The sequence below is a fragment of the Spermophilus citellus genome (genome assembly GCF_964194105.1).
Source record: "Spermophilus citellus genome assembly, chromosome: 11".
In the NCBI taxonomy this organism is placed as follows: domain Eukaryota; kingdom Metazoa; phylum Chordata; class Mammalia; order Rodentia; family Sciuridae; genus Spermophilus; species Spermophilus citellus.
In genome coordinates, this window is record NC_138192.1 from 56,671,458 (window position 1) to 56,697,524 (window position 26,067).

Below are 26,067 nucleotides of genomic sequence, written 5' to 3' on the forward strand. Positions count from 1 at the left end.
TGTTTATGAATACCTAATGTTCATGTTTATAGCACCAAAACCTATATTTTCATATATCTCAGATGCTTCGTATATCTCAGCTTTCTTAAGCAGTGCACTGAATGCATTTGTTGTTTTGCATGGTGACTCAGGGTCATATTTATTCATCTATGGAAGAATCCCTGAGTCTCTAGCTATAGTCAAGACTTTGGGATAGGAATGAGCGATTCCACAACTGCCTTGACTCTTCTTCCTAGTGCCAGGCACTTATATAGCCATGGAATTCTTTAAAATGTTGAATTTTTTTTTCAACCAAAATGACGGTTTTCAACTACAGAATCAAGCCAAATATCTGAAAACTTAGGAATACAACTTCTCTTCCAATTCAGAATATTAGGATAACAACAACTAGTTTGTTCCTCTTAGTCAAGATGAATGAAGCTTAGAGTACAAATAGCATTTATGGCACATTGCATATTTTAGAATGACTTCAGCAATATCTCCTGTTCCACATGCTTTTCTGCAGTGTGGCTCTGCCAGTTGTTCAGAGATGGCATGTTTCGCTGTACCTCTTGCTATAGTTTGGATCTGGAATGTCCCCGAAAGGCCCATGTGTTACAGTCCTGTCCTCAGTCCATGGTGTTACAGGGAAGTAGTGAAATCTTAAAGAAGGGAGGCCTGGCAGTGGGGGGTGGTCTTCTGCATTGAGGGCATGTCCTTGAAAAGGACAGTTAAAACCCCAGCCCTTCCTCTTTCTCTCTTTGTGTCCTGGCCATGAGGTTAGCAGTGTGCTGCCTTGCAACAGGACCAATCAATCATGGACTGAAACCTCCATAACTGAGGGCCAAAAATCAACCTTTTTTTCTTCATAAGTTAACATATCTCAGACATTTTTTATAGGGACAGAAAGCTAACTAACATACGTCTTGATTCTGAGAGTTTAAAGGATGGAAAAAAAATGATGCAGTGTCAGTTCTAGGAGGAGCCCTAACTAACCCAGAAGCTTTTACTTCCTGCCTCTTGGACCCGACCACTATACTGTGTGTGAGATGTGCAGGCACATGGAGAGGCCATATGCATAAGTCCTCACTTATTCAAGAGCCAAGCTCCCAGCCCATAGCAGTCATCAATTGTCAGCCATGTGAGCAAGTTACTGTATGGATTCAGTTGACTGCCACCATCTTGAATTGAACTTCCATGACTGTCCCAGAGTAACCCTAGTCAGTTTTCTCTGCATGGTTTCCCAGTATGTAAATAGACAAAACATGGTATATCTATTTCTTCAATCAGACTCTGGTACCAGGAATGTTCCTGACTCTTTGACATTATCTTAGGATAAACCAGGGACATTCAACTTGAATAAAGTCCCTTTGTCCTGACCAATATATATACCCTTCCTCCTGACCCAAATCACAGGGATCTACCTGGTCTTGCTGCTACCCAGGCCCAGCTTTTGTCAATAAGTCCTAATAAACTGTACTCTATGCAACCATGGATCTGCCTGCCTTTTTTTCTTTATTTTTACTGCACCTTGGGGCAATTATATGCTGGGACTGGGTTGTTCTGGAATATCTGCCTTGGATGTCCTGGACTAACTGAGCCTCGGAGGTCTGCCCATTGCATGTAGAAACAACTACTCAGCTGTGCCCAGTCAACTCAGAGTCATAAGCAAAATAGAAGACAGCTATTTTTAAGCCACTAAGTTTTGGGGTAGTTGTTTCACAGAAACAACACAGGAAACTGAGCCAGGATTTGTTACATCACATCAGGAGGAGGCCAAGATGAGAGGGACCGAGAGGCCATTGCAGTACTTACATCGCTGACTTCATCCTTGACCTTGCGGACATGCAGCAGCATGGGCGTGTCGTGGATTGTGGTATAGCCCCGGGGCTTGGCCTTGTTGTATTCCAACTTATAAAGTATCTAAAAGAGATTTAAAAGAAGATGGACACAATGTTATGCTTCTTTTACAATGTACAAATATAAATGCATTTTTTTTTTTAGTAAATACAGGAAAGAAAATTGAATAAATTCACTGAGTGTGTTAGTGCTATCTGCTAAGGCCTCTGTGTTTCTCAACTGGTGATTGGCCAGTTTGGTTGGAACAATTCTTCACTGTGAAAGAAGAATCGTCCTATGCATAGCAGACATGAAGCGTCCCCTTCCTCCCACCAAATAGCAGTAGCCTTTCAGAAATGTGACAATCCAAAATGGCCCTCCACATTTGTGAATGCCTAAGTTTGTGAATCTCTTCAGTGTTCCCTGTACTTACATCACTGATTTGTTTGTTGACTTTTGTGGTACGCAGGTGTTCCGGAGTGTCCACAATCGAGGTAAATTTGTCCTTTGTCTTTTCATAATTTTTCCTGTACTTGATCTAAATTGTTGAAGAGAAGAATTAGTTCACTCTAAGAAGTAGAATAGAGAACTTTAAAAATCTAATGAAACACCAGAGTGGGATATAGTGTCATACAGCTTTCACTTTAAATCCTAATTAGAATTGTTGGAGATAAATTTGCACTTGATAGCAATAGTATAGTAGAGTGAACAGATAATAATCTATTTTCTACACATGGAGTCCCTGAGAGATTAGGACACTGAGTCAATGGAACCTGTAGAATGAGTCTCAGAGCAACTTGTTCTCCGGACTCTGAAAAGTACCATTGCACTCACAATGTACTGTGTTAAGTGTGTACAGTCTCTTAAAGGATTTTTCCATATCAAAGATAAAATAGATATAAAATACGAAATGAGTGTATACAGTTTGAAAAGTATCTATTATTTAAAAAATCATTTGTTTTTATAATTTTAAAATCACATGCACACAAGCTGTTTTAAGCAGGACAGATACAGACAGCTTAACAAAATCTCATGCACAACTATTTGATGATGATATATTAAGGCCAACGAGAAAGTTTAGGCAAACAGGATGTTTATGGAGAGAGTCTTCCTTCTCATTGTATGTGTGTTGAGTTGATGACAAACTAAAATGATAAAACATCTTGCTAATTCAAAAGATTAAAATTTGGGGAGGGGGGGATCTGAGAAAGTGGCATTTTATTAACATTATATCTGTAGTTAAACATTACCACTCTTTATTGCTGCTCCATATTTTCTTTTCAGCCTGTGATGGAAAGATGGTCGCATATGTTTCCACTGGCCTTGTAGGAAGGCAATTTTATCAGCAACACTGCTAACAAGTGTGTGAAAACAGAAATGCTGGCAATAATATAGCAATTCAGCATCACACTCAAAAGGCACCGTGAATATAAATAATATTCAAAGAGCTGCATGGAAATCCTCATCTCTCCCAAATGGAACAGTTGCAGTGATAATTGAACAATGGGAAAATTAGATGAAAACATTAAATATTCAGACCTTTAAATGCTGTTGACTAATTCTATATCCACAGTCTCTAAGGAATCTATTTCTTTGAAGCAAATACTGAAAAAATATAAATTGATATTATACTAATTTGGAAATATCATTTGAAGGAGGCTCAGCTAATTTTTCTAGGACTTTCTAAAGCATCAGGTCCATATAGATGATGGCTCTTCCATCACTACCTTCAGCCACGTTGAGTTTATTTATAAGGAATGAATATTTATGCAGTTTTATCATGTGAAGCCAGCATGGGTAGGGAGCAGAGACCAAAGAAAGCATAAAAGGGAACACACCTAAGAATCTAACCTCCTCCCTCACACCCTTAAGACATTACCTGGCTCCACATGTGTGAATTGTAGAGAGCAGTCAACATATCTGGACGCAGAATTTCATTACATCCTTGTTTCAGAAGCATCTTGGCACTAGATTTATATTTTCTCTGTCCATGCAAAGAGCAGTGAAGCACAAAAGAGACTTATGAAGACAGAAAGGGACACGGCTCTATATCCCAGTCACCTCTGAGTGAAGAGATGTAGGCATATATGCTTTGTGTCCTCACATGGCTGTGTGGGTGAAGAGGCCAGATACACGACAGTGGTGAGCACAGTGACAGACATATTGATGGCTGACTGTCCAGAGTCCTTGTGAACAGGACCGACATAGCTAGTCTCACTTATGTTACCACCAAAAGTGTCTTCCAGAGAAGACATCATCAGAACAGAAAAAACAAGAGTTCCCTTTTTTGTCCTCCATAATTTTTGTCTTATTTTAGTTTTATAGCTTGGTTTGCAACTGACATTTGCAAAGAAATTGTGTAAAAGAAAAAAAAAACTTGTGGGAGGACCCAGTCCTCATTTCCATCTTCACCACAGCACAAGTGAGGACACAGAGCACAGACTGGCACACTCAAATAGCTCATGGGCTCTTTGGGTGGCTACACAGATACTTAGTAACAGAACAGTTCAATATCATAGGCAGAACCTATGACATCCTTGCAGCAGACGGGACGACACCTCATGAGAAACCCGGAGCACAGTCTGCCTGGACCATCGGCCAGCCCCTTCACAGTACCTGGCTGATCTGGTCGCCTGCGGTCTTAGCCAGCAGATGTCTAGGCTCATCGACTACCAGGTGGTATTTATCTTTCCGCTGCTCATAATCAGCTCTGTATTTTTTCTGCTCAAACATCATATCAAATTATAGCAAGAGTAAAACTTCAAGGCCACAGAGAAATTTCCCAAGGTAAACACTCCAGAGAGCCAGAAACATATCATTTTTAGAAGTGGCTTCCCAAAACACCCAGAACAGTAAAAATGGGGGATGGATATGGAGAGAAGAGAGACAGTAAAGAGCGATTGTCTGGGGATAGCTGGGGCCTAGATAGATCAGATTAATGAAGCTGGAATTAAAGTTTCTAATCTACCTTTTCATATGATGTCATTAGCAATGTTAGGCTTTATGGCATCTTATGTTGTATTTAATATAATAAATAATAAATAATAATATTAAGGGACTAGGGTTGGGGGTGTAGCTCAGTGGTACAGCACTTGCTTATCAGGCGCTAGGCCCTGACCTCTATACCCAGAACCACAAAAAATGAAGTTGCATATGATTTCAATGTGGCTACTGAGGCCTACCTAGCCCAGCCCACGGGTCTTTAAAATATAAAATAAAATACTGATAAGCTATGGATTTACCATCTAAGGCTGTGAACCCAAAAGCATAACTAATGCTAAAACATTTATGGAAAAATTGTTTCATAGTCTTTGAACACAAGTTAATTTATTTGATTATAAAAAATACCTAGAAATCCTTTGCAAAATAGAAAAATAGAAACAAAATATATCAAGACTGCACTGCTAGGAAGCTACTGATAGTAGTTCTTCAGAGTTGTCCAGCTTGGAAATGTCTACTGAAAATGAACTAGATCAAATTAAAAAATGAACATGAACAACACAAAGTCATGAATAAATATATTATTTGCTATATTTTCATTATTAGATATATTTTACTACATTTCTAGCATTATTTTTGAACTTATATAAGTTTGTGGAAAACCTAAAAATACAGTTAAGTACAATTTTAATTATAAAACCATCCAGACATAAATAAATTCATATCTTGCTTTTTTCAGCATTCTTGAATTAAATTCAACTTAAATTCTTGCAGGATGGTTAACAGGAAAGACTGAGTAAAATACAAAGGAAATTTTTTGTGCAAATAGATTCTTCTGTGTACTAAGATACATGATAGTAACAACAACAACATATTTGAATACATGAATCTCAACTATCCCCTTGGAGTGGTCTCCCGACCACTGCCATTTTGGTGTCTTTATAGGGGACACTAAATTAACATTAAACTTATGGATCTCCCAACTTTACATAATATCATATTTAAGGGAGTTAATATGGTAGTCCACAAAGTCCTTGACCCGTGTCAGCACTCACAGGGCTGTGCCTCCCCATGATAGTGCATGCAGAGTTACAGGTGGCTATAGGGTCCTCACTCCACTCTGAATGGTCCCTGTGCTTTTCCTTATTCATGGTTTACATAGACCCCATGAGATGGTGACATTATACAGTCTTTCCAAATCTTTAGTTTGAATGAACACTTAGGATGATTGTCCTGTCTTTCTATATATTAGGTTTTAATCAAACAACTCTATTGACTTCTTCAGGGAACTAAATAGGTCTAATTGCATTAGTTCAAACATACCTCATTCATCAACTGAGTTGCATACTTGAAATGCTTGTTGATTGGAGAGTCAGCAACATACTTGAAATTTGACTTTGTCCTTTCAAATACCTCTTTGTACTTATACTAGAGGAAAAGAGCATGATTATTTGCTAGTGAATCTTCAGAATGAGGCATGCTATTTATCTTATCCTTGTGATGATTCATGTACAGGGCTAACAAGTATTCCCTAGGCCTTTACCCACTCCCAATGGCAGTGATGGGTACACCTGCCTGGATGTCCTGAAAACTAACCCAAAGGCACATTAGAAAACACTTTCTTTGAATGGATATCAAATGTTATACACTCTGGGTAAAAGTCTAAATAATTTTTTTCTTTGTTCCTATATATTATTATTTTACATTGAATGTATTTTCATGTACACTTGATGGTCATTTTTAGTCCATTAACTTGAATATAGTTTCTCAACAATTAATTGGATACTTATGATTATATAGAGTAGGGGTGAATTATAGCCTATCTAGTAACCACATGTTTTGAAACAGCCCCAGGACTTAAGAATGTCTTTTTACAATTTAAAGGGGTTGTAACAAAGGAGAATATGAGCTGGAAGGAATGTGACTCACAAAGTCTGAAGTATCTATTGTCTGGTACTTATCAGAAAGAAAAAAAAAAATGGCTAACTCCTATTTTACAACCCAAAAGAAGACTCTTCAGCTGCTTTATTTTGTAAATAAGAAAATGAGGACATAAAAGACTTGACTTGCCTGGAGTCACACAATATGGACCGAAACACCCCCATTGTACACCTGCTACCATATCTCTAGTACAGTGAATCATCCAGAAATGTATTAATAGGGAGGAGATTCTGGGAGGGTTGTGAAATGCTACACTGTGGTGACTTTTCATCAAATTCAGATAAATTCAAATAAAATATAGTCATTGAGGTAAAAATAAGTAAATTTCCGCGGGAGAGTGACAGTTCAGTATGTGTTGCAGTTACAGTGTCTAGAAGCAAGGACAGGGACAGACACAGGAAAGGCTATTTCCTCAGTGCTAATCTGCCTGTGAGTCCAGGTCTGGGTTGAATGCACGTGACCATTCTTGAGGATATACCTTGCTGTAGAGTTTCTTGTTCTGTTCAGCCAGGGTGAAATCAGGGGTATCATAAGCATAGCATCCAATGCCTTTAAGCCAGGTCAAATCTTCTTTATATTTTACCTGAGATGAGAACATCAGCATCAAAGATTTTTTAAGAACCTACTCCAAACAGCTGTAGGTTAGGGTCTATACAAGTGGAACAAATACAAACTCTGATTCCTGAATTATATGGAATAATAAAATAGTGAAGCTATTATTTAAAGAGGTTTCCAGTAATACTGATTTCTGCTTATTTTATGGTACATGGTTTACAGTATGTAAACATTTTCATTTTTATTACTTATTAAAATAACTCAAATTTAATAAGATATATTTTTCCTAGTGAGTATTTCATTAGTTTGGTAGTTATATTTTCATATAGAGAGGTGAAATTTTTATCTAAATGAGCATTGCTATGTTTTAATTGCTCCATGAAGTTGTATTGTCAGTGGATCAAACAGAGTATTTTCTAGATGAAGTACTGCACTTCCAGTCATGAAATATAACGTCAGACATTTAGAAGAAAAAAATAGGTACAAACTTGAGCATATTTTTTCCTCTCACACACCGAAGTTTATTCATTTAGCAATTGAATTTTATAATTTAACATCCATACACAAGATCTTAAAGCTAGGTGTGAGTCTTATCAGCTTTTCCACAGTGGCTGACATCATAACTCATATGAGAATATGAACTTGTATGTGAAAGTAGATGTCAACACTCACATCACTGACTGCATCTGTGACTGCCCGATGATGGAAATGTTCTGGGCGGTCAGGAATGGACCTCCAGATGCCCAACTGGCTCATATAATTCTCTTTGTATTTCACCTGCCACAAAAAAACAAAGACAGCTATAAAGTCTTTCCCAAAATTAACGTACAAAGTCTCCTTTTCTCTGGAGTTTTACAAAAGGGAATTTTCTAAGAAGAGAAAAGAAAGTAATGGTGGGTTGGAGAGTCCAACATAAGTAGAAATACAAGGACATACTTTACTGATGTCATCCGTGACTCTGCGATGATAAACGATGTCCAGAGCATCCTTCACAGTGTGATATTTCCCTTTGGTTTTTTGAAATGTTTCTTTGTAGCGTAGCTGGAAAGAAAACAAGCACATAGATTATGAGAACCACTACACTGAATAATTGGGCTCTCTTAAGCTTGAACGCTTCTCTCTTAGGTTTTCTTGTGAACACATTTAGAAAAAATTAAGAAGATCATTTTAGATCCTGGAAAAGAAAAAGACACTAAGAAAAACTAATGGAACCCAAACATAGTACAGCTTGATGCAAGAATAACATTTTCAACCTTGGTTTATTGGCCATGACAAATGCATGATTGTAATGTAGATTGTTAACAGTAGGGGTATATGGGAATTCTCTGTATTATCTTTGCCACTTTTCGGTAACTCTAATACTATTTAAAATCTTTTTGTAAATGTAAAATGAATAAATCAAACACTCATTTTGGAGGGAAAAAATGAACTGAGTACAAGACATACTAACATATATGGAAAGAGGAGAAAGATTTAGCTTCTAATTCCTACTGTTAAAATGACTTCTGCACTAAGAATATTAAAATTTTATTTTTACTTTTTTTTTTGGTATTGGCGATTGAACTCAAGGGCACTTGACTAGTGACCCACATCCCCAGCCCTGTTTTGTATTTTATTTTAGAGACAGAGTCTCACTGAGTTGTTTAGCACCTTGCTTTTTGCTAAGGTTGGTTTTGAACTCATGATCCTTCTGCCTTAGCCTCCCAAACTGCTGGGATTATAGGCATTCCCCACTCTTTATGCTTGTGATATTTCAAGAGAAAACAGCTCTGACTCTAACTTAAGACCATTAGAGAAGACAGCTGACTGCGGTGGTGCTCGCCTGTAATCCCAGCGACTCAGGAGACTAAAGTAGGAGGACCACAAGTTTGAGGCCAGCCTGAGCAACTTAGCAAGACCCTCTTTAAAAAAATTAAAAGGGCAGGGGATATAGCTCAGCAGTAAAGTGCTTCTTAGGTTCAATACTCAGTACTGGAAGGAAAAAAAAAGAATATCATAGAAGATTCACCTCATCTACATAAGACGAGTGCTTCTTTGACTAATATGTTTTCAACCTCAAACAGTTCCTTTGTTTTTAGGTAGCTCTGAAAAAACACATATAAAAGATGACTCCTTTGCTAGCTAAGCAATAAAACTTCTTTTTCCATTTTCTCAAAAAAAAAAAAGGCAGACTTGCCTTTAATCACATGCTACAAGAAATGAAAGTCTGTCTCTCCTAATTCCAACTCCTGAGTTGTATGTCATTCACATGATCTACATTTAGGCAATTAGGAGAAGAAAGGGAACACATATTTCTTATAGCATGCTAGGAATATTATATACATGTTCTTGTGTAGTTTACTTATTTTTCACGATTCTCATCTTCATCTGACAGATAGGAAAAGAAATATTAAACAAATTATGGAGTCATAGAGCAAGCATATGACAGTGTCATGACTGAATCCATGTTCAGTTCACTTTAAGACCATGATTTTTATGGGTAAGTAAATTAGTTGTAAAGTATCCCTAGGAAATACTGCAAAAGAGTTATAAGAAAGGACCACACTTTTGCTCATGAGAAAAGGGGCAATAGGCTTCTAGCATCTCTTAACACTATTCTCAGCTACGTTGCTTGGCTGATATTGGGTCAGTGTTTCTGTTTTATTCCTGATCTGTGTTGTGGGCCTTGACTCTGAACTGTGGATGTGACTGAAGAGCTTATGTTCCTTGGTACTGCAACCTCAGCTCTCCCTATCACACAGGAAAAAGAAGGGCAGGATACATACGTCACTGGCATTCCAGTAAGCCCTCTTGGCTCTGATGAGGATTGGTGTATCTGGCACCGGAGTGTACTTGTCCTTCATCTTTTCATATTGGATCTTGTACTTATTCTAAGGAAAAAAAAATAGAAGAGAGAGACAAACTTGAGGTCAGGTGTTTTTACCCTACTCCAATTCATAACCAACTTACAGATCTAGCAGAGGGAGACAATGTATCACACTCTTTGAGAGAATGGCTTTGTTTTCTGTATTTTGATCATGCTGAGTACAACTTAGAATAATGAACTCTCTGAACAGAGGTTAACAGGTGGATTCTGGGGATGTAGCTCAGTGGTAGATCCTGGTAGACACAAAACCTAGATTCAATCCCCAGCGACATAACACACACACCAGGCAGGTGAAGGTTTTGTTTTCTTTAACTCAGTGCAAAATCCCAACTTACCTCACTGACCAAGTCCTTTACATCTTTAGCGTGCTTCAAGGCTGTGGTCTGGTTTCCAGCATGATGATGAGGTCTCTCTTTGGTGGCAAGTTCAACATAGAGGTACTTTAAAATAAGAGAATAAGGTGAGATGTCACAAAGATGAAGCATTTAGTATTTAGCCCTCTTCATTCATTTCTAACCCTTCAGTGGGAGAGGGAGTGCTTCTAGAATCTGTTGTCCTGGTTTGATTGCTTATTTGTGTTTTTGTTATAGGCATTTGTTAATTTTTCTCTGTGTCTCGAATTTGAAAACACATATATGTTCCATTTATCTACTATTCCTACTGCTGAGTATGGAAAAGCCAGGTGATCAGGAATGCCAGCAGAACAGTGAGAGGATTCTGAGAGCTCCCTCAGCATACTTGCCCCTTAATTTTGCCTGAATGCATGAAATGTGGTTTCATTTATCTGTGGATAGCAAGTCCAATGGAATGATCCAATAACCATTTTCACAACGTGCAGTCACAGACCACTCATGAAGTGACTAAAGTTGCTCAGCACTTAGAAAAGAAGGTGTGGCATCCTTGCTCACATGATATCTAGCTGTAATTGTGATGGCCTGAAAGGTAGGTGCTTCCTAAAGTGAAGTGCAGATGGGCACAAGACTGCAGCAAGAACAGGCAAGGCTAAGGGCCTACCACTGGTTAGGAGAGGCCAGGTGCACAGTCCCACCCCAGGCAATGCCACCCACATGGCAGGGTTTGAATCTTCATTTACAATTGGTGTTACCTGGCTCTGAAGCTTCTGCCCCCGCTTGGCTCTTAAAAGATCAGGAGTATCGGGAACTGAAGTGAAGACCGACTTCAGCTTCTTGCCTTTGGCTCTGTACACCAGCTGGACATAAAACACATCATGGCTGTCATCTCTGCTTCATTGACCTGATATATTCTCTGCAGATCCCTTTATTGCTTGCTCATAGGAAAAGCAGGACCCCTCCCACTGTAAAAGTCTTATTTCTTCCTAATAATCCAATGACTTATTAGTACTTACCTTCTGAGCCTGCCTTCCCTCCTCTTTAGCAAAAGAAGAGACATTCCCCACCTACCTGTCCAAGATTCAAGTGTCCCGCTCTGTTCCTAGTACCATTCCCACTTGTTTCTTCTGGAACCCTTAACTGACAGCTACCTTTTCGTCCTCCTATCCTCAGCCCTTCCTGCTTTTTCAGCACTCTCCCTTCATCTGAAAACAGGTCCAAATCTCTCCCTCCATTAAGATTTTTCTAACCTCTAGCCAGTGCTTCCCTCCTTCCTTTTACAGCCAAATCACCTACGTGTTTATTCTTTCTCTTTTTGGTTAATTTCTCAAGATCCTTGGCTTCTATCCAACTGTACCAGTGAAGTCACTCTTGATAAGAGTACCAAATATTTATTGTATTTGCTTCAATAAAATCTTCACAGTTCTCTGTAGCAACAGACCCTGTTCTAGTTCAATCCTAAAAACTGTCTTGTGTACTTCCTACTCCACCATCCTCTGCTTGGTGGCCTCCTATCTCTCCAGGCCTCCCTCCATGGTCTGTTGTGAGCTAGAGTTAAGTGTTGGCCCCTTTTATCCTATCTATTCTCCTTGGGTGAGCTCATTTGTACCTCATTTGACCTCACTTTGAGATTGATGACTTCCAAATCTTTATATCCATTGTGTCTCCTGAACCCCAGACCCAACTTTCAACAACTTCCTAATGTGATTTATCACATTTAATGTAGAATTCTTTATATCACTCCCATCTCTACCTCACATCTGCTTCATGTCTTCTCTATTTTGCTAAATGACTCCTTGATCTCCCAGTCACCCAGAGAGAATATGGGGAGTCATCCTAGACTCCTAATTCCCAACCCTTCCACTCCTGCCCACCAGCACTACCCTGTTTCAGCCACTGTCCTGTTTGTTTTCTACACATCTTTAAGAGTCTCCTCAGCTGGGCTCCTTTACTGGACTGCTCCATGTGGCTCACCCATCTTTCACAAGTCTGAGAGACAGATTTTTGCAATACTCGAACTATCCTGCATAGAAATAATTCAATGATTTTTCATAAATCCCAAAGGTCACTACTACAATATCTTTAAGGCATTATGACCTGGCTTTTGGGATTTATGAAAAATCCTAGATGAGGTTTCTAGCCTCATCTCCCAAAACCCTTTTATACTCTTCATAGTCCTCATGTGCTATTTTAAACTACCCCAGCTGTTAGAACTCATGGCTTCTTTCACATACTATCCTTCCTGCCTACAATGTTCTCCCTCTTATCTGCTGTCGAAACTGGAGTCTATGATCTTTTGACTAGTCCTATAAAATGCCTTTTATCACACTGATGTCTATTTCTTCTCCCAGACCAGGGGCGCATTGGATGTAGTGGCTCAGCTGTATGATCTTTTTGTCACCTAATTCCTAGACAAGAGGCCTGAAAATCAGTAGTCCCCTAATAAATGTGGAGGGAATTTAATAAGGCAAACTAGATGGAACAAATGAATTCCAAATAAATTCTAATACAGATATAAATACCAGTTGAAGAAACAAATTTAAAATTTTCTTGACATGTACATATATAAAATATCTAAATTATTACAACTATATTTAATATAAAATGTTGCTCATGTGTTTGGAGCTACTGTGGTGTTGCTTTTGGAAAAAAATTAAATTAAAATTTAATTTCTTCCAGGTTCAGTCTGCCTCTGTCTCTGTCTCCCTCTCCTCGGGTAATCAACTTCTCAAGCTTAGGAAATTAAAATGCTGACATTGTGACTCATATAAGGCCATACAGCTAATTGGAAGTAAACCTGAAACTAAAATTCAGTGTCCCATGCCATTTATATAGTTCTTTTTCTGTTACATTTTTACTGTACTTAGGTGTGCATTGTTCATGCTTCTGTTTCTTAGTATTACAAATACTTTATGTCAAGAATCTACATAATGCAAAGACAATTTAAAAGTCAGTAAATTGAACTTCCTTTTTGCCAAACTTTTTACCAAGTCAATATTTCTCAAGCTTTCCTGATACCAAAAACTCCGAGGACTTTATTATAGCCTTTACCCCCAGAATTCAGAAGATGGTCATTCTTATGGAGAGGCAAATATGGTAGAAACTATAGTACTGAAAAAGGCCCTTTCTTCTTCTTCAAATGTTGATGCACAGTATACATAAAATCCCAACAGGAATTGAGAAGAAGGGAAACTCAAATTTTGGATAATTCTGAATCCAGACATTAAACCCAGTACCATTAAAACAAAACAAGTATTTAATTTGAAGCACTTTTAAATTACCAAAGCATTTTATTATTATTATTATTATTATTATTATTATTATTATTATTATCATTATTATTTGGTAGCTGAAGGAGAGATGTGATGATGTGGTTTTCAACCCTGGGTAGATTTGAGGATCATCTTTGGGGCATCTAGAAAACATACAGATGGGCCAGGCATGGTGACACACTCCTGTAATCCCAGTGGCTCAGGAGGATTGCAAGTTCAAAGCCAGCCTCAGTGACTTAGCGAGACCTTAAGCAACTCAACGAGACCATGTTTCTAAATAAAATATAAAAAGGGTTGTGGACGTGGCTCAGTGGCTTAGCAACTCTGGGTTCAATCCTCAGTACAAAAGAAAAAAACAATACTGATGCCCAAAATCATACTCTAGTGGAACTAGGGGTCAAGTCCATCCAAGGGTAGTTTAAAAACATCCCATTGGCTATTCTGCTCCTAAACCAGGGAGAAGCACTTACTGGGATAAAAAAGAATGTTAGCATTCTTGTCTGAGTGTGCACACCAGTTGAAATAACAGAGAGAAGCTTTCAGGAAAGCAAATGGACTCAATTAGCATTTATAAAAGCTAAAGGATTAATCATCCTCTGACTCTGGCTCATAGAGTATAAGAAGCTATACAACCCCTTCAAGGAAGGCAATATCTGTTGTGTCAAGGCATCTGTAAGTCCAAGAGCATGAGATTCCTAGTCAGCAGCCATCAGAGTCATTGAGAATGATGAAGTGGTCTGACAGCCAATGCTTGGCTCAGCTTGATGAAGCTTGCTAAACTGAGCCACAATATAGCCTGATGGTAGAAGGAGAATGGCCAAGTCGCTTATAAGAAGAGCAACCAAGAGCTACAGATGTAGCTTGGTGGTAGCTTGCATGAGGCCCTGGGTTCAATCCCCAGTACCATTAAAATAAAATAAAACAAAACAAAAACAGAGCAACCATTTACATTTGTGGAATGCTCTTACTTTTGCAAAGCACATCCAATCTCTGGCCAACATAGATGTCTACTAACATGGCCAAGGCACTATGGAGACACACTTGTAAATAAGATAGGAAGATGGGGTTGATACTTCAAGGAACCCACTGTCTAGGTGACAGGATCAAATCTGTATACAAATATTGCAACAAATCATGAGCCTCAATGCCAGATGGGCAGATGAAAATGAAACTAGTTTGGAATTTATTGAGTGGGCAGAAGAAAGGGAGCCATTGAAGACTATTCAAAGGTCACTGCCAGGATTGGGATCCTGATAGCAGGAGAGAAAAATCTGAAATAAGTTCAATTTGGAGACTACAACAATAGTGTATTACAAAAGGACTTTCAATAAAATCATGTAAAACCTCTCATCAGTTCAAGTCACAGGAAGGGTAAGTATTAATATTCTCACTTTACCAAAAGGGGAAAAGTAAGTAAATTGAGCCAAAGTGAGGTCAACTGACTTTCTTAGACATTGTGGCCACTCTTCAGTTAAGGGCAGAAGGGAAATTTTTACATCTGCAGTTGCCTAAAGAGTGATTGCTAGAGAGACGTACTAAGAACCTTCCTGAGTAGTGTTATTCATACTGGTCAATTTGGTCTACTTGGAGCCACAGGTAAAGCATCCTTACTTACCTCACTCAGATGGGTCTTCAGTTCCTGCACTTTTCTGTATTCTGGAGTGTCAAGTACCACTTTGTATTTGTCTCGCATCTTCCTTGCATTATCAGTGTACAGGTAATTAGACTAAAACAAAAAACCAGTAGATAGATAAGCCGATTAATCATTGAAGAGACTGACATGTTATCTTTCACAAGGTTGGTATGTGCAAATGGTACAGGCCCTCTTGTCTCCTGGGTGTTTTATTAGGTAGAAACAAAAACAATTGTCATTTAAGATCATTACCTTTTATAGGAGGCGCAAATCATCTTAAGTAAGTTATAACCTGTCCAAGTGGATTGATGGTAAATTTCTCTTTAAAAGTAGCTGCAGGCTAAGATTTGTTTCTTCTTAGTCCTGGAGGCTGGTGATGGGCACTTGGCAGCTGTGCAGGAGTAGCTGTGTCATGAAAAAATGTACTCACCCAGAGCTTCCTCAGGTGTCGGGAGCGGACCATGTCAGGAGTGTCATACAGGAAGCAACCAAGTCCCCTTAAGATCTGCAAGTCTTCTTTGTACTTAATCTGTTGGGGCAAATACAAATAGATATTTACTCATGAGCAAATGTAAATCAGGAACCAAAAAAGAGAGGGTAGCAGCACTTCTTAGTTGATATACAATAGCGCTCCACCCCGCCCCATTCTTTGGTTTCTGTTATTCACTGTCCATCACAGTCTGAAAATATTAAATGGAAAATTCCAGAAATAAACAATTCATGGGTTTAAAATAATTATTATAGTATATTATCATGATCGTGCTGTTTTCTTAGTTATTATTTTTAACCTCTTACTGTGCCTAATTTATAAATTAAACTTTATTCTAACTATGTAGAAAAAACTGCATATATGGGGTTTGGTATTATCCACAGTTTCAGGCAACCACTGCGGGTCATAGGAGATATCCCCTGCATATAAGAGGGGGCTGCTATATTTTTCACTTTGGTTCAGCATATTAATGCTATGCTCTTAGTTTGCTTGCACTTAAATAAATCACAAATCTCTAACCTTGAGCTAAGGAGAGAGCACTGCTATTATTTTATTCTCATATGGATGGGAGAAAAGCCCAGATTGAAAGGATTGATCTTTTCGAAGAAAGAAACAGGCAAGAATTTTTTTAAATGGCAATGCAAAGTTGCTAAAGAGGATGGGAACAAGATGAGTAGGAGAAGGTACTAAACATGACTTGGAATACAGAGCACCAAAGAGTGAGGAGTAAGGACCCAGTGTCTAATATATAATTGTGGTCATTTGAGTGATAAAGAACAGTGGCAATTCTTTTATATCCCAGAGGTCCTCTTATTAGAGTTTGCATAGCTAGGAAACTGCAGAATCCTGCTTCTGCACTGTGCCACCTCTAAGTTGTACCAGTAGTTTAGTAGTTCTTAATGGAAAAGGCTGAAAGCAAGGCTGCTTTCCAGAAAGAGCCCTACAGGATGCTTACATCACTGGTGATGTCTCCCACGTAGCGGCAGTGCAACACTTGGGGTGTGTACGGCAGGGAGATCATGTGGCCCTGCATCTTGAAGAAGTCTGATTTGTAGATCAACTAAGGGGGAAAAAGACACGCACATTAAAGGCATGGTCCACTTTCACCCCTGGGGTCCACAGACTGTTCTCTCTATTAAGAAACTACTCACCTCACTGACAGCTTCTTGTGTCTTCTTGACTTGGCGGATTTCAGGTGTGTCAGGAGTTGTGTGAATCTTGTCTTTTAGTTTATGGTACAATTGTCGATATAGTCTCTACATTGGGGAAATAAAACCATTCCAGATATTTAGTATAGGATGACCAGGGCATCTACTGACTAAGAACCAAATATTTTACGTACCAAGTCAGCAGAGAAAATAATGGGAATGTTAAAAATTATTAAGATTAGAACAAAAATTAAAAAATAATATTTCATTTAGGTGAAGAATTCTGAGTACAAAAATAATAGAATCAGATGTACAAATCAGTAGATGATGTTGAAAACCAAGGTTGTGAGTCTGACTAAAATGCAAACTTATTAAAGATTTTTTTTACTACAAATATCAACAGAAGGAATTGTTTCCTTAGAAAACTACTGCATCATAGGGTTGGGGCTGTGGCTTAGTGGTAGACCACTTGCCTGGCATGTATGATGCACTGGGTTTGATCCTCAGCACCACATAAAAATAAATAAATTTAAAAAGATATTGTGTCCATTTACATCTGAAAATATTTTAAAACAGAAAACTATTGCATCGTAAATATAGAAATGATATTCTGTGATGATGTTTCTAAATATATAAAAACACCACCAAGGGATACAAAAAGTACTCTAATTCTTTGTTGATGTGTAAGTTGGAAATTCAACAAATTCTTCTAATGCATTTCAAACAAAGCCATGGTATTTGAAACTCAATATTCCCCCCAGAGAATTCAGCGGTCACAGTACCTCACTAGTAACATTGTTGACTCTCCGGACATGGACAAATGGAACGTCCTTGGGGCCTAGTGTATACCCATTTGCCTTGATGTGTTCATAGACTTCTTTGTACTTGAACTGTAGAAGCAAAGTCAGAATGAGATCAATGGTTGGTACACAAAGCAGCACTGCATTTCTCAGTTAGAAAAGAGATGTCACCTTTACTTGAGAATTGCTCTTCAAGCCTTAAATACAGGGAAAAGTCATTGACAAAATTTTAATATTGTCCCAAGTCTTGAAAATTACTTGTTGGAGAATAAATCTAGACCCAGAAAGGAATAAATTTTAACCTTTCTGGGTGAGATCTTTTTGTAAGATAGGTCTTCAAAATGCAAGAAAAGCCTACATCTTTTGCACCAATGTGGCTAGGAAATTAGAAATGTGAAGAAGAACAAGAGAATAATTTCAAAATTGATAAATGACTGTAGACTGATTTAAAAAAATAACGTGGTAGATTTTCATATCTGTTACTCTCTGCTTTGAAAACACGTAATGGGTCACAACTTTATCTGGCCATCAGGGTTGCTTTCCAGGACTCAAAGTCGGCAGGGAGAGGAGAACTAGGTCTGCAGCCAAAGGCTGGGTTATGAGTACAGTCTGTGGCCAGTCACCGGGACGACCAAACTTCTCTAGGATTTGTCCATGGGATAACTGCATCAAGCAGGTACAATCTGGTACTTTTTAAAATGAGGAAGGGTGTATCAGTGGCAACAGCTGGGAAAGAAGTCCTTTCTTTTCTAAGAGACACACAGTGTCATATCTACTACAGGCCTCAATAGCGTGTGTGCAAAGCTGAATTTCCAGTAAATGGATTGGATGCTTCAGGATGTTTCTGTACTGAGGCTAGCAGAAGTAGAAGAATCATGACAGCCATGAATCCTGAGCCAAAGCTCCCATGAATGTCCCATCCTAACTCACTGGGCTACCCAGACCCTGCCTGATTGCAGACATAGTTGATTCTACAGCACCTGCCCCCAAATGCTGTCCCCTTCTCCCATGATTATATCATGTTGAACATTTAGGTGTGATTTGAGGATGAGAATAGGTTATTAACTAATAATAGTTCCCTCCCACCCAGCTTCAGATCCCAAATGAACAAGAAGGAGGCCACTCACATAACTGCTCATGTATCGGGTGTCCTTGTTGTGTCTGAAGTGAGGGGTATCAACTGGAAGCCTATACCCAGTAGGCAGGTAGCGCAGGCCAGTTTTGTACAGATTCTGCCAAAATGGAAGAATAGGTTAAATGACAGTTGGCATCAAAAACTGATTCCAGTTGAACAAATCACATATAGTTCATATTAGATTTTTAAAATCAGATACTCAATAGACTGATGCTCAATAAATTGATTTAAGGAAGAATATAAGTAAGTTCTATTTGTTTGTTTGTTTGTTTATTTGTTTGATACTGGGGATTGAACTCAGGGACACTCAACCACTGAGTCACATCCCCAGCCCTATTTGGTATTTTATTTAGAGACAGGGTCTCATTGAATTGCTTAATGCCTCACCATTGCTAAGGCTGGCTCTGAACTCACGATGCTCCTACCTTGTTTCCCTGAGCTACTGGGATTATAGGTGTGCACCATAATGCCTAGCAAGTAAGTTCTAAGAGCATGAAATGAATCACATTGCTCTGAACCCATTGTTTTGGAAAAAAGAATGCTGAGTGAAAGAAATAGCACATGGAAAGTAATTCTTTTTCTGCTTCCAAATACATACCCAGTTGACTGCATGCAGAGCATTTAGCGAGAATTTGCGAAATGCAGAGAAGATAGGCAGCCAAAATCCCACCTTCAGGTGATATTCAAACCCTCACCAATCCCTGAGCCAGTCTTAATGATCAGGCACCTCTTTGTGTTGCCCTCCCCAACTTCCCTCCTCCCTGCCCCATAGCACAGTGCCTTGACACAGGCTAGGCAGTGGTAAGGATGCACATACTCATGCCAGGTTTCAGGGGACTTTCTAACTATGACCTGAAGTATTGTGGCTCTCAGAGAACTACAGGATTAAGAATATTGTTTAAAATTAAAAATTAAATTACTTCTAATATTCAAGATGGGAAGTTGAAAATATAATTGAGACCAAAACACCTCCACAGAGTAATGCAGAATAAAGAGAATAAATATGCGAGTGGGGTCTAAGTTCTCTTTCTTCTAAATTCCAACAGTCATGTCTACATTTTTCTCTTCTGTTAGAATTTTTTTTTAAATTTAATGCTTTGTCTTTGTTATTGCATTTTAAGCTTTTGACATATTTTAGCAATATTTGAAAAAATTTCAGCAATATTTTATAAATATTGCTATTATTTATTTGATTGCTTGATAGGAGGATTCTTATTATTGCTTGATAGGAGCAAAGAGAAAGACAGGTGATGCTCTGTTTTTGTTTTGCCAACTCATTGAATGGAACACTATTTATATTTTGCAAGATCCGACCAAGAAGACGCCCACATTGCGGTTGCTTCCACGGGAGCCAGTGGTCTGAATTCCTGGTGGTATGTTCAAGTTCTCACCACTCACCTCACTCTGGAGCTTGTATGCATGAAGTGCTCGGTCCAGATCCACAGTTTTTGTGGTTGGGGCCACTTTGCCTCTGACACTGTGCACGTAGTCATAGTGATAGACAGCCTGGGTGTAGACAGAAGCAGAGTGAGTTGATTCAGACCAAGGCAATCTTATTAGAAAGAAGCAAAGTAAATGGAAACCAAAGTCTCTATTAAAAAAAAAATCAGTAGTCTGCTTCCCTTTCCCTAGAGAACTCTGACATGTTCTTGTTTCTTGTAGTAGGATCAGGGCCAGGTTGTGGACACTGGACTGAGAAGTGAAGACACCCCAGATATGAAAGGAGGAAACCTGGGCATTTCATCACAAGAAGTTCCAAAATAATAGATCTCAACCTCTTAGCTCACTGGGGATCTAATATTTACTTACAAGCCTGAGGATTTAATTATTAAGAAGCAGCTTTGTATTTGCTCTGTACATTTTCCCATTTTATGCATAAGGATGCTGAGGCTCAGGGGACTAAATGCTTTTCACCAGGTTAGATTGTGTGTGGTGGAGGCAGGACTCCACCCACACTTCCAGTTTAGAGCCTGCTGGCTTTTTACTCTGCCCCAGTTGGCCCTAATTATTAGAAGGCCTGGACACTGAGAAAGAAACAGTTGCTCATGACACATAGATACAAGAAGTGGCTTTGGAAGCTCTAAAACACGAAGTATTTCATAGACCAGCTCACTTATAACTCCATCCCAGGGAAGTACTTGACACTTCATGTGTTAGCAAACAAAGTCAGCATCTGAAGTACTGTCCAGGGACCAACTCTGGTTTCCCAGTTAGGAAAGGCTGGTGCTGCCCAGTCTTTGACCAAGTGGTGGCCTCTGTCTTTGTTACTGTCCATTGTAAATTCCCCAGAAAGTGCTTACATCGCTTAGCTGTTTCCCACTTTTGACAGCCTGGACGTAGACTGGTGTATCAGTGACCAACTTGTAGTCATTCCTCGTTTTCAGCACATGAGCTTTGTACTTGATCTGCCAAGAGGAAAGAAACAGCCTGCATTAGACCATTTATTACACTAGAAACTGCCGGCTTTCACAGAGGGTTCTGCAGCTTTTAACTCATGAGATTCACATTCATCAACACTTTTCGACAGACAACAATGGATTTGAATGTTATAACCATCCGTGTAACTGATGCTTATAGTTCTCTGAGGCTTCTAGAGTCTTTAGGAGACTCGACCGCTGCTTTTCTAGGAAAGTTTAAGCTTTCTTACTGAACTCCTCAATGCAATATAAACTTGCCTGATAAATCTGCTCTTTTTAAGAAGATCCTGCCTATAGTCCATAAACTCCTAGCTGATGATATTTGCCTATTATGACAATTATGTTCTTATTACTGTATTCAAGAAAGTCCAAAAGTCGGAGAGAAGAGCCAGATATCCTTTCTCTACCAAAGGACAATGGCACAGCTGGACCATGCTGTTTGACAGGAATGCCAGACGCACTGCTGAGACACGGCTGTTCTGTTCTAGCACCTTTCTCCAGCTCAGCCACCCTCAACATGATTTATTTATTTATTTTTCTTAGAAAATATGTTTTAATGGATGAAAAATGGCAAGCAAAGTTGTGTACACACATAAAATGCTTGGAGTCTTACAGAGTATAAGGCAGTGAATAGGAAAGCTACTGCATGTTTTTCTACATTTGAGTCCTGTACTAAATAATCATTGTCACAAACTTTATATACGTAAATCACATTCTCCTGTAACTGTCAAATGCTCCTATAACATTTGCAGTTTCATACATGTTCCTCTCTTTCTTTCCCTCATGATATTACATCTTCTGCACATTTAAGCCATGACCAATGATAACTAATAACAATTTCTGTCAGTCATTCTTTAGGCATCTAGCTTTTGTAATAAAAATGCCAGGATTCCCCAATGAATTTCTTTTTTTTTATTGTTGGTCGTTCAAAACATTACATAGTTCTTAATATATCATATTTCAAAGTTTGATTCAAGTGGGTTATGAACTCCCATTTTTACCCCGTATACAGATTGCTGTATCACATCAGTTACACTTCCATTGATTTACATATTGTCATTCTAGTGTCTGATGTATTCTGCTGTCTATCCTATTCTCTACTATCCCCCCTCCCCTCCCCTCCCCTCCCCTCCCCTTTTCTCTCTCTACCCCCTCTACTGTAAATCATTTCTTCCACTTGTATTATTCTTCTCTTACCCCTCATTTCCTCTTATATGTAATTTTGTAAAACCCTGAGGATCACCTTCCATTTCCATGCGATTTCCCTTCTCACTCCCTTTCCCTCCCACCTCTCATCCCTGTTTAATGTTAATCTTCTTCTCAAGCTCTTCGTTCCTACCCTGTCCTTGGTTACTCCCCTTATATCAAAGCAGTCATTTGGCATTTGTTTTTTAAGGATTGGCTAGCTTCACTTAGCATAATCTGCTCTAATGCCATCCATTTCCCTTCAAATTCTATGATTTTGTCATTTTTTAATGCAGAGTAATACTCCATTGTGTATAAATGCCACATTTTTTTTATGCATTCATCTATTGAAGGGCATCTAGGTTGGTTCCACAATCTTGCTATCGTGAATTGTGCTGCTATGAACATCGATGTAGCAGTGTCCCTGTAGCATGCTCTTTTTAGGTCTTTAGGGAATAGACCGAGAAGGGGAATAGCTGGGTCAAATGGTGGTTCCATTCCCAGCTTTCCAAGAAATCTCCATACTGCTTTCCAAATTGGCTGCACCAATTTGCAGTCCCACCAACAATGAACAAGTGTACCTTTTTCCCCGCATCCTCTCCAGCACTTGTTGTTGGACTTCATAATGGCTGCCAATCTTACTGGAGTGAGATGGTATCTTAGGGTGGTTTTGATTTGCATTTCTCTGACTGCTAGCGATGGTGAGCATTTTTTCATGTACTTATTAATTGATTGTATGTCCTCCTCTGAGAAGTGTCTGTTCAGGTCCTTGGCCCATTTGTTGATTGGGTTATTTGTTATCTTATTGTCTAATTTTTTGAGTTCTTTGTATACTCTGGATATTAGGGCTCTATCTGAAGTGTGTGGAGTAAAGATTTGTTCCCAGGATGTAGGCTTCCTGTTTACCTCTCTTATTGTTTCTTTTGCTGAGAAAAAAACCTTTTAGTTTGAGTAAGTCCCATTTGTTGATTCTAGTTGTTAACTCTTGCGCTATGGGTGTCCTATTGAGGAATTTGGAGCCCGACCCCACAGTATGTAGATCATAGCCAACTTTTTCTTCTATCAGACGCCGTGTCTCTGATTTAATATCAAGCTCCTTGATCCATTTTGAGTAAACTTTTGTGCATGGCAAGAGAAAGGGATTCAGTTTCATTTTGATGCAAATGGATTTCCAGTTTTCCCAGCACCATTTGTTGAAGATGCTATCCTTCCTCCATTGCATGCTTTTAGCCCCTTTATCAAATATAAGATAGTTGTAGTTTTGTGGATTGGTTACTGTGTCCTCTATTCTGTACCATTGGTCCACCCGCCTGTTTTGGTACCAGTACCATGCTGTTTTTGTTACTATTGCTCTGTAGTATAGTTTGAAGTCTGGTATCGCTATACCGCCTGATTCACACTTCCTGCTTAGCATTGTTTTTGCTATTCTGGGTCTTTTATTATTCCATATGAATTTCATGATTGTTTTATCTATTTCTACAAGAAATGCTGTTGGGATTTTGATTCGCATTGCATTGAACTTATAGAGAACTTTTGGTAATATTGCCATTTTGATGATGTTAGTTCTGCCTATCCATGAACAGGGTATATTTTTCCATCTTCTAAGGTCTTCTTCTATATCTCTCTTTAGGGTTCTGTAGTTTTAATTGTATAAGTCTTTCACCTCTTTTGTTAGGTTGATTCCCAAGTATTTTATTTTTTGGGGGGATATTGTGAATGGAGTAGTTGTCCTCATTTCCGTTTCAGAGGATTTGTCGCTGATATACAGGAATGCATTTGATTTATGCGTGTTGATTTTATATCCTGCCACTTTGCTGATTTCATTTATTAGCTCTAATAGTTTCTTTGTAGACCCTTTTGGGTCTGCTAGGTATAGAATCATGTCATCTGCAAATAGTGATAATTTAAGTTCTTCTTTTCCTATTTTTATGCCTTTAATTTCTTTCGTCTGTCTAATTGCTCTGGCCAGTGTTTCGAGGACTATGTTGAACAGAAGTGGTGAGAGAGGGCATCCCTGTCTTGTACCAGATCTTAGAGGGAATGCCTTCAATTTTTCTCCATTCAGGATGATGCTGGCCTGTGGCTTATCATAGATTGCTTTTACAATGTTGAGGTATGATCCTGTTATCCCTAATTTTTCTAGAGTTTTGAACATAAAGGGATGCTATACTTTGTCGAATGCTTTTTCTGCATCTATCGAGATGATCATATGGTTCTTATTTTAAGTCTATTGATGTGGTGAATAACATTTATTGATTTCCGTATATTGAACCAGCCTTGCATCCCAGGGATGAATCCTACTTGATCATGGTGTATAATTTTTTTGATATGTTTTTGAATCCGATTCGCCAGAATTTTATTGAGGATTTTTGCATCTAGGTTTATTAGAGATATTGGTCTGTAGTTTTTTTTCTCTGAAGTGTCTTTGTCTGGTTTAGGAATCAGGGTGATGTTGGCCTCGTAGAATGTATTTGGAAGTTCTCCCTCTTTTTCTATTTCCTGAAATAGCTTGAAAAGTATTGGTGTTAGTTCCTCTTTAAAGGTTTTGTAAAACTCTGCTGTATACCCATCCGGTCCTGGGCTTTTCTTAGTTGGTAGTCTTTTGATGGTTTCTTCTATTTCCTCTATTGTTATTGGTCTGTTTAGGTTGTCTATATCCTCCTGACTCAATCTGGGCAGATCATATGACTTAAGAAATTTATCTATGCCTTCACTATCTTCTATTTTATTGGAGTATAAGGCTTCAAAATAATTTCTGATTATCTTCTGTATTTCTGAAGTGTCTGTTGTGATATTGCCTTTTTCATCCCGTATGCTAGTAATTTGAGTTCTCTCTCTTCTTCTCTTCGTTAGCATGGCTAAGGGTCTGTCGATTTTATTTATTTTTTCAAAGAACCAACTTTTAGTTTTCTCAATTTTTTCAATTGTTTCTTTTGTTTCGATTTCATTAATTTCAGCTCTGATTTTAATTATTTCTTGCCTTCTACTTCTTTTGCTGTTGTTTTGCTCTTCTTTTTCTAGGATTTTGAGATGAAGTATGAGATCATTTATTTGTTGGTTTTTTCTTTTTTTAAGGAATGAACTCCAAGCAATGAATTTTCCTCTTAGAACTGCTTTCAATGTGTCCCATAGATTCCGATATGTTGTGTCTGTGTTTTCATTTAACTCTAAGAAGTTTTTAATTTCCTCCTTGATGTCTTCTAAAACCCATTGATCATTCAGTAACCTATTGTTCATTCTCCAAGTGATGCATGATTTTTCCTTCCTTCTTTTATCGTTGATTTTCATTTTCATTCCATTATGATCAGATAGGATGCATGGTATTATCTCTACTCCTTTATATTGTCTAAGAGTTGCCCTGTGACATAATATATGATCTATTTTTGAGAAGGATCCATGTGCTGCTGAGAAAAAAGTGTAACTGCTTGATGTTGGGTGGTATATTCTATATATGTCAATTAAGTCTAGGTTGTTAATTGTGTTATTGAGTTCTATAGTTTCCTTATTTAACTTTTGT

The 26,067-nt window shown here is 38.5% G+C and overlaps 1 protein-coding gene across 28 annotated transcripts in view; it reads right to left on the bottom strand.

The window, feature by feature from the left end:
• Positions 1-26,067, bottom strand: part of NEB (nebulin) — a 215,778-nt gene that overhangs the window by 40,841 nt on the left and 148,870 nt on the right. For 26 of the 28 annotated variants that reach the window (XM_081262451.1, XM_081262441.1, XM_081262444.1 and 23 more), the window contains 18 exons: positions 21,249-21,353; positions 20,347-20,454; positions 18,941-19,045; positions 17,796-17,903; positions 17,017-17,121; positions 16,821-16,925; positions 15,806-15,904; positions 15,358-15,468; positions 11,226-11,330; positions 10,456-10,560; positions 10,020-10,124; positions 8,191-8,295; positions 7,927-8,031; positions 7,178-7,282; positions 6,082-6,186; positions 4,435-4,539; positions 2,252-2,356; positions 1,795-1,902 (listed from right to left, as the gene is read on the bottom strand). In XM_081262451.1, coding sequence (XP_081118577.1) covers positions 1,795-1,902; positions 2,252-2,356; positions 4,435-4,539; positions 6,082-6,186; positions 7,178-7,282; positions 7,927-8,031; positions 8,191-8,295; positions 10,020-10,124; positions 10,456-10,560; positions 11,226-11,330; positions 15,358-15,468; positions 15,806-15,904; positions 16,821-16,925; positions 17,017-17,121; positions 17,796-17,903; positions 18,941-19,045; positions 20,347-20,454; positions 21,249-21,353 — 1,899 coding nt within the window. Of the gene's footprint in view, positions 1-1,794; positions 1,903-2,251; positions 2,357-3,697; positions 3,803-4,434; positions 4,540-6,081; positions 6,187-7,177; positions 7,283-7,926; positions 8,032-8,190; positions 8,296-10,019; positions 10,125-10,455; positions 10,561-11,225; positions 11,331-15,357; positions 15,469-15,805; positions 15,905-16,820; positions 16,926-17,016; positions 17,122-17,795; positions 17,904-18,940; positions 19,046-20,346; positions 20,455-21,248; positions 21,354-26,067 lie in introns of all 28 variants that reach the window. The other 2 variants (XM_081262445.1, XM_081262436.1) reach the window with 2 other exon arrangements.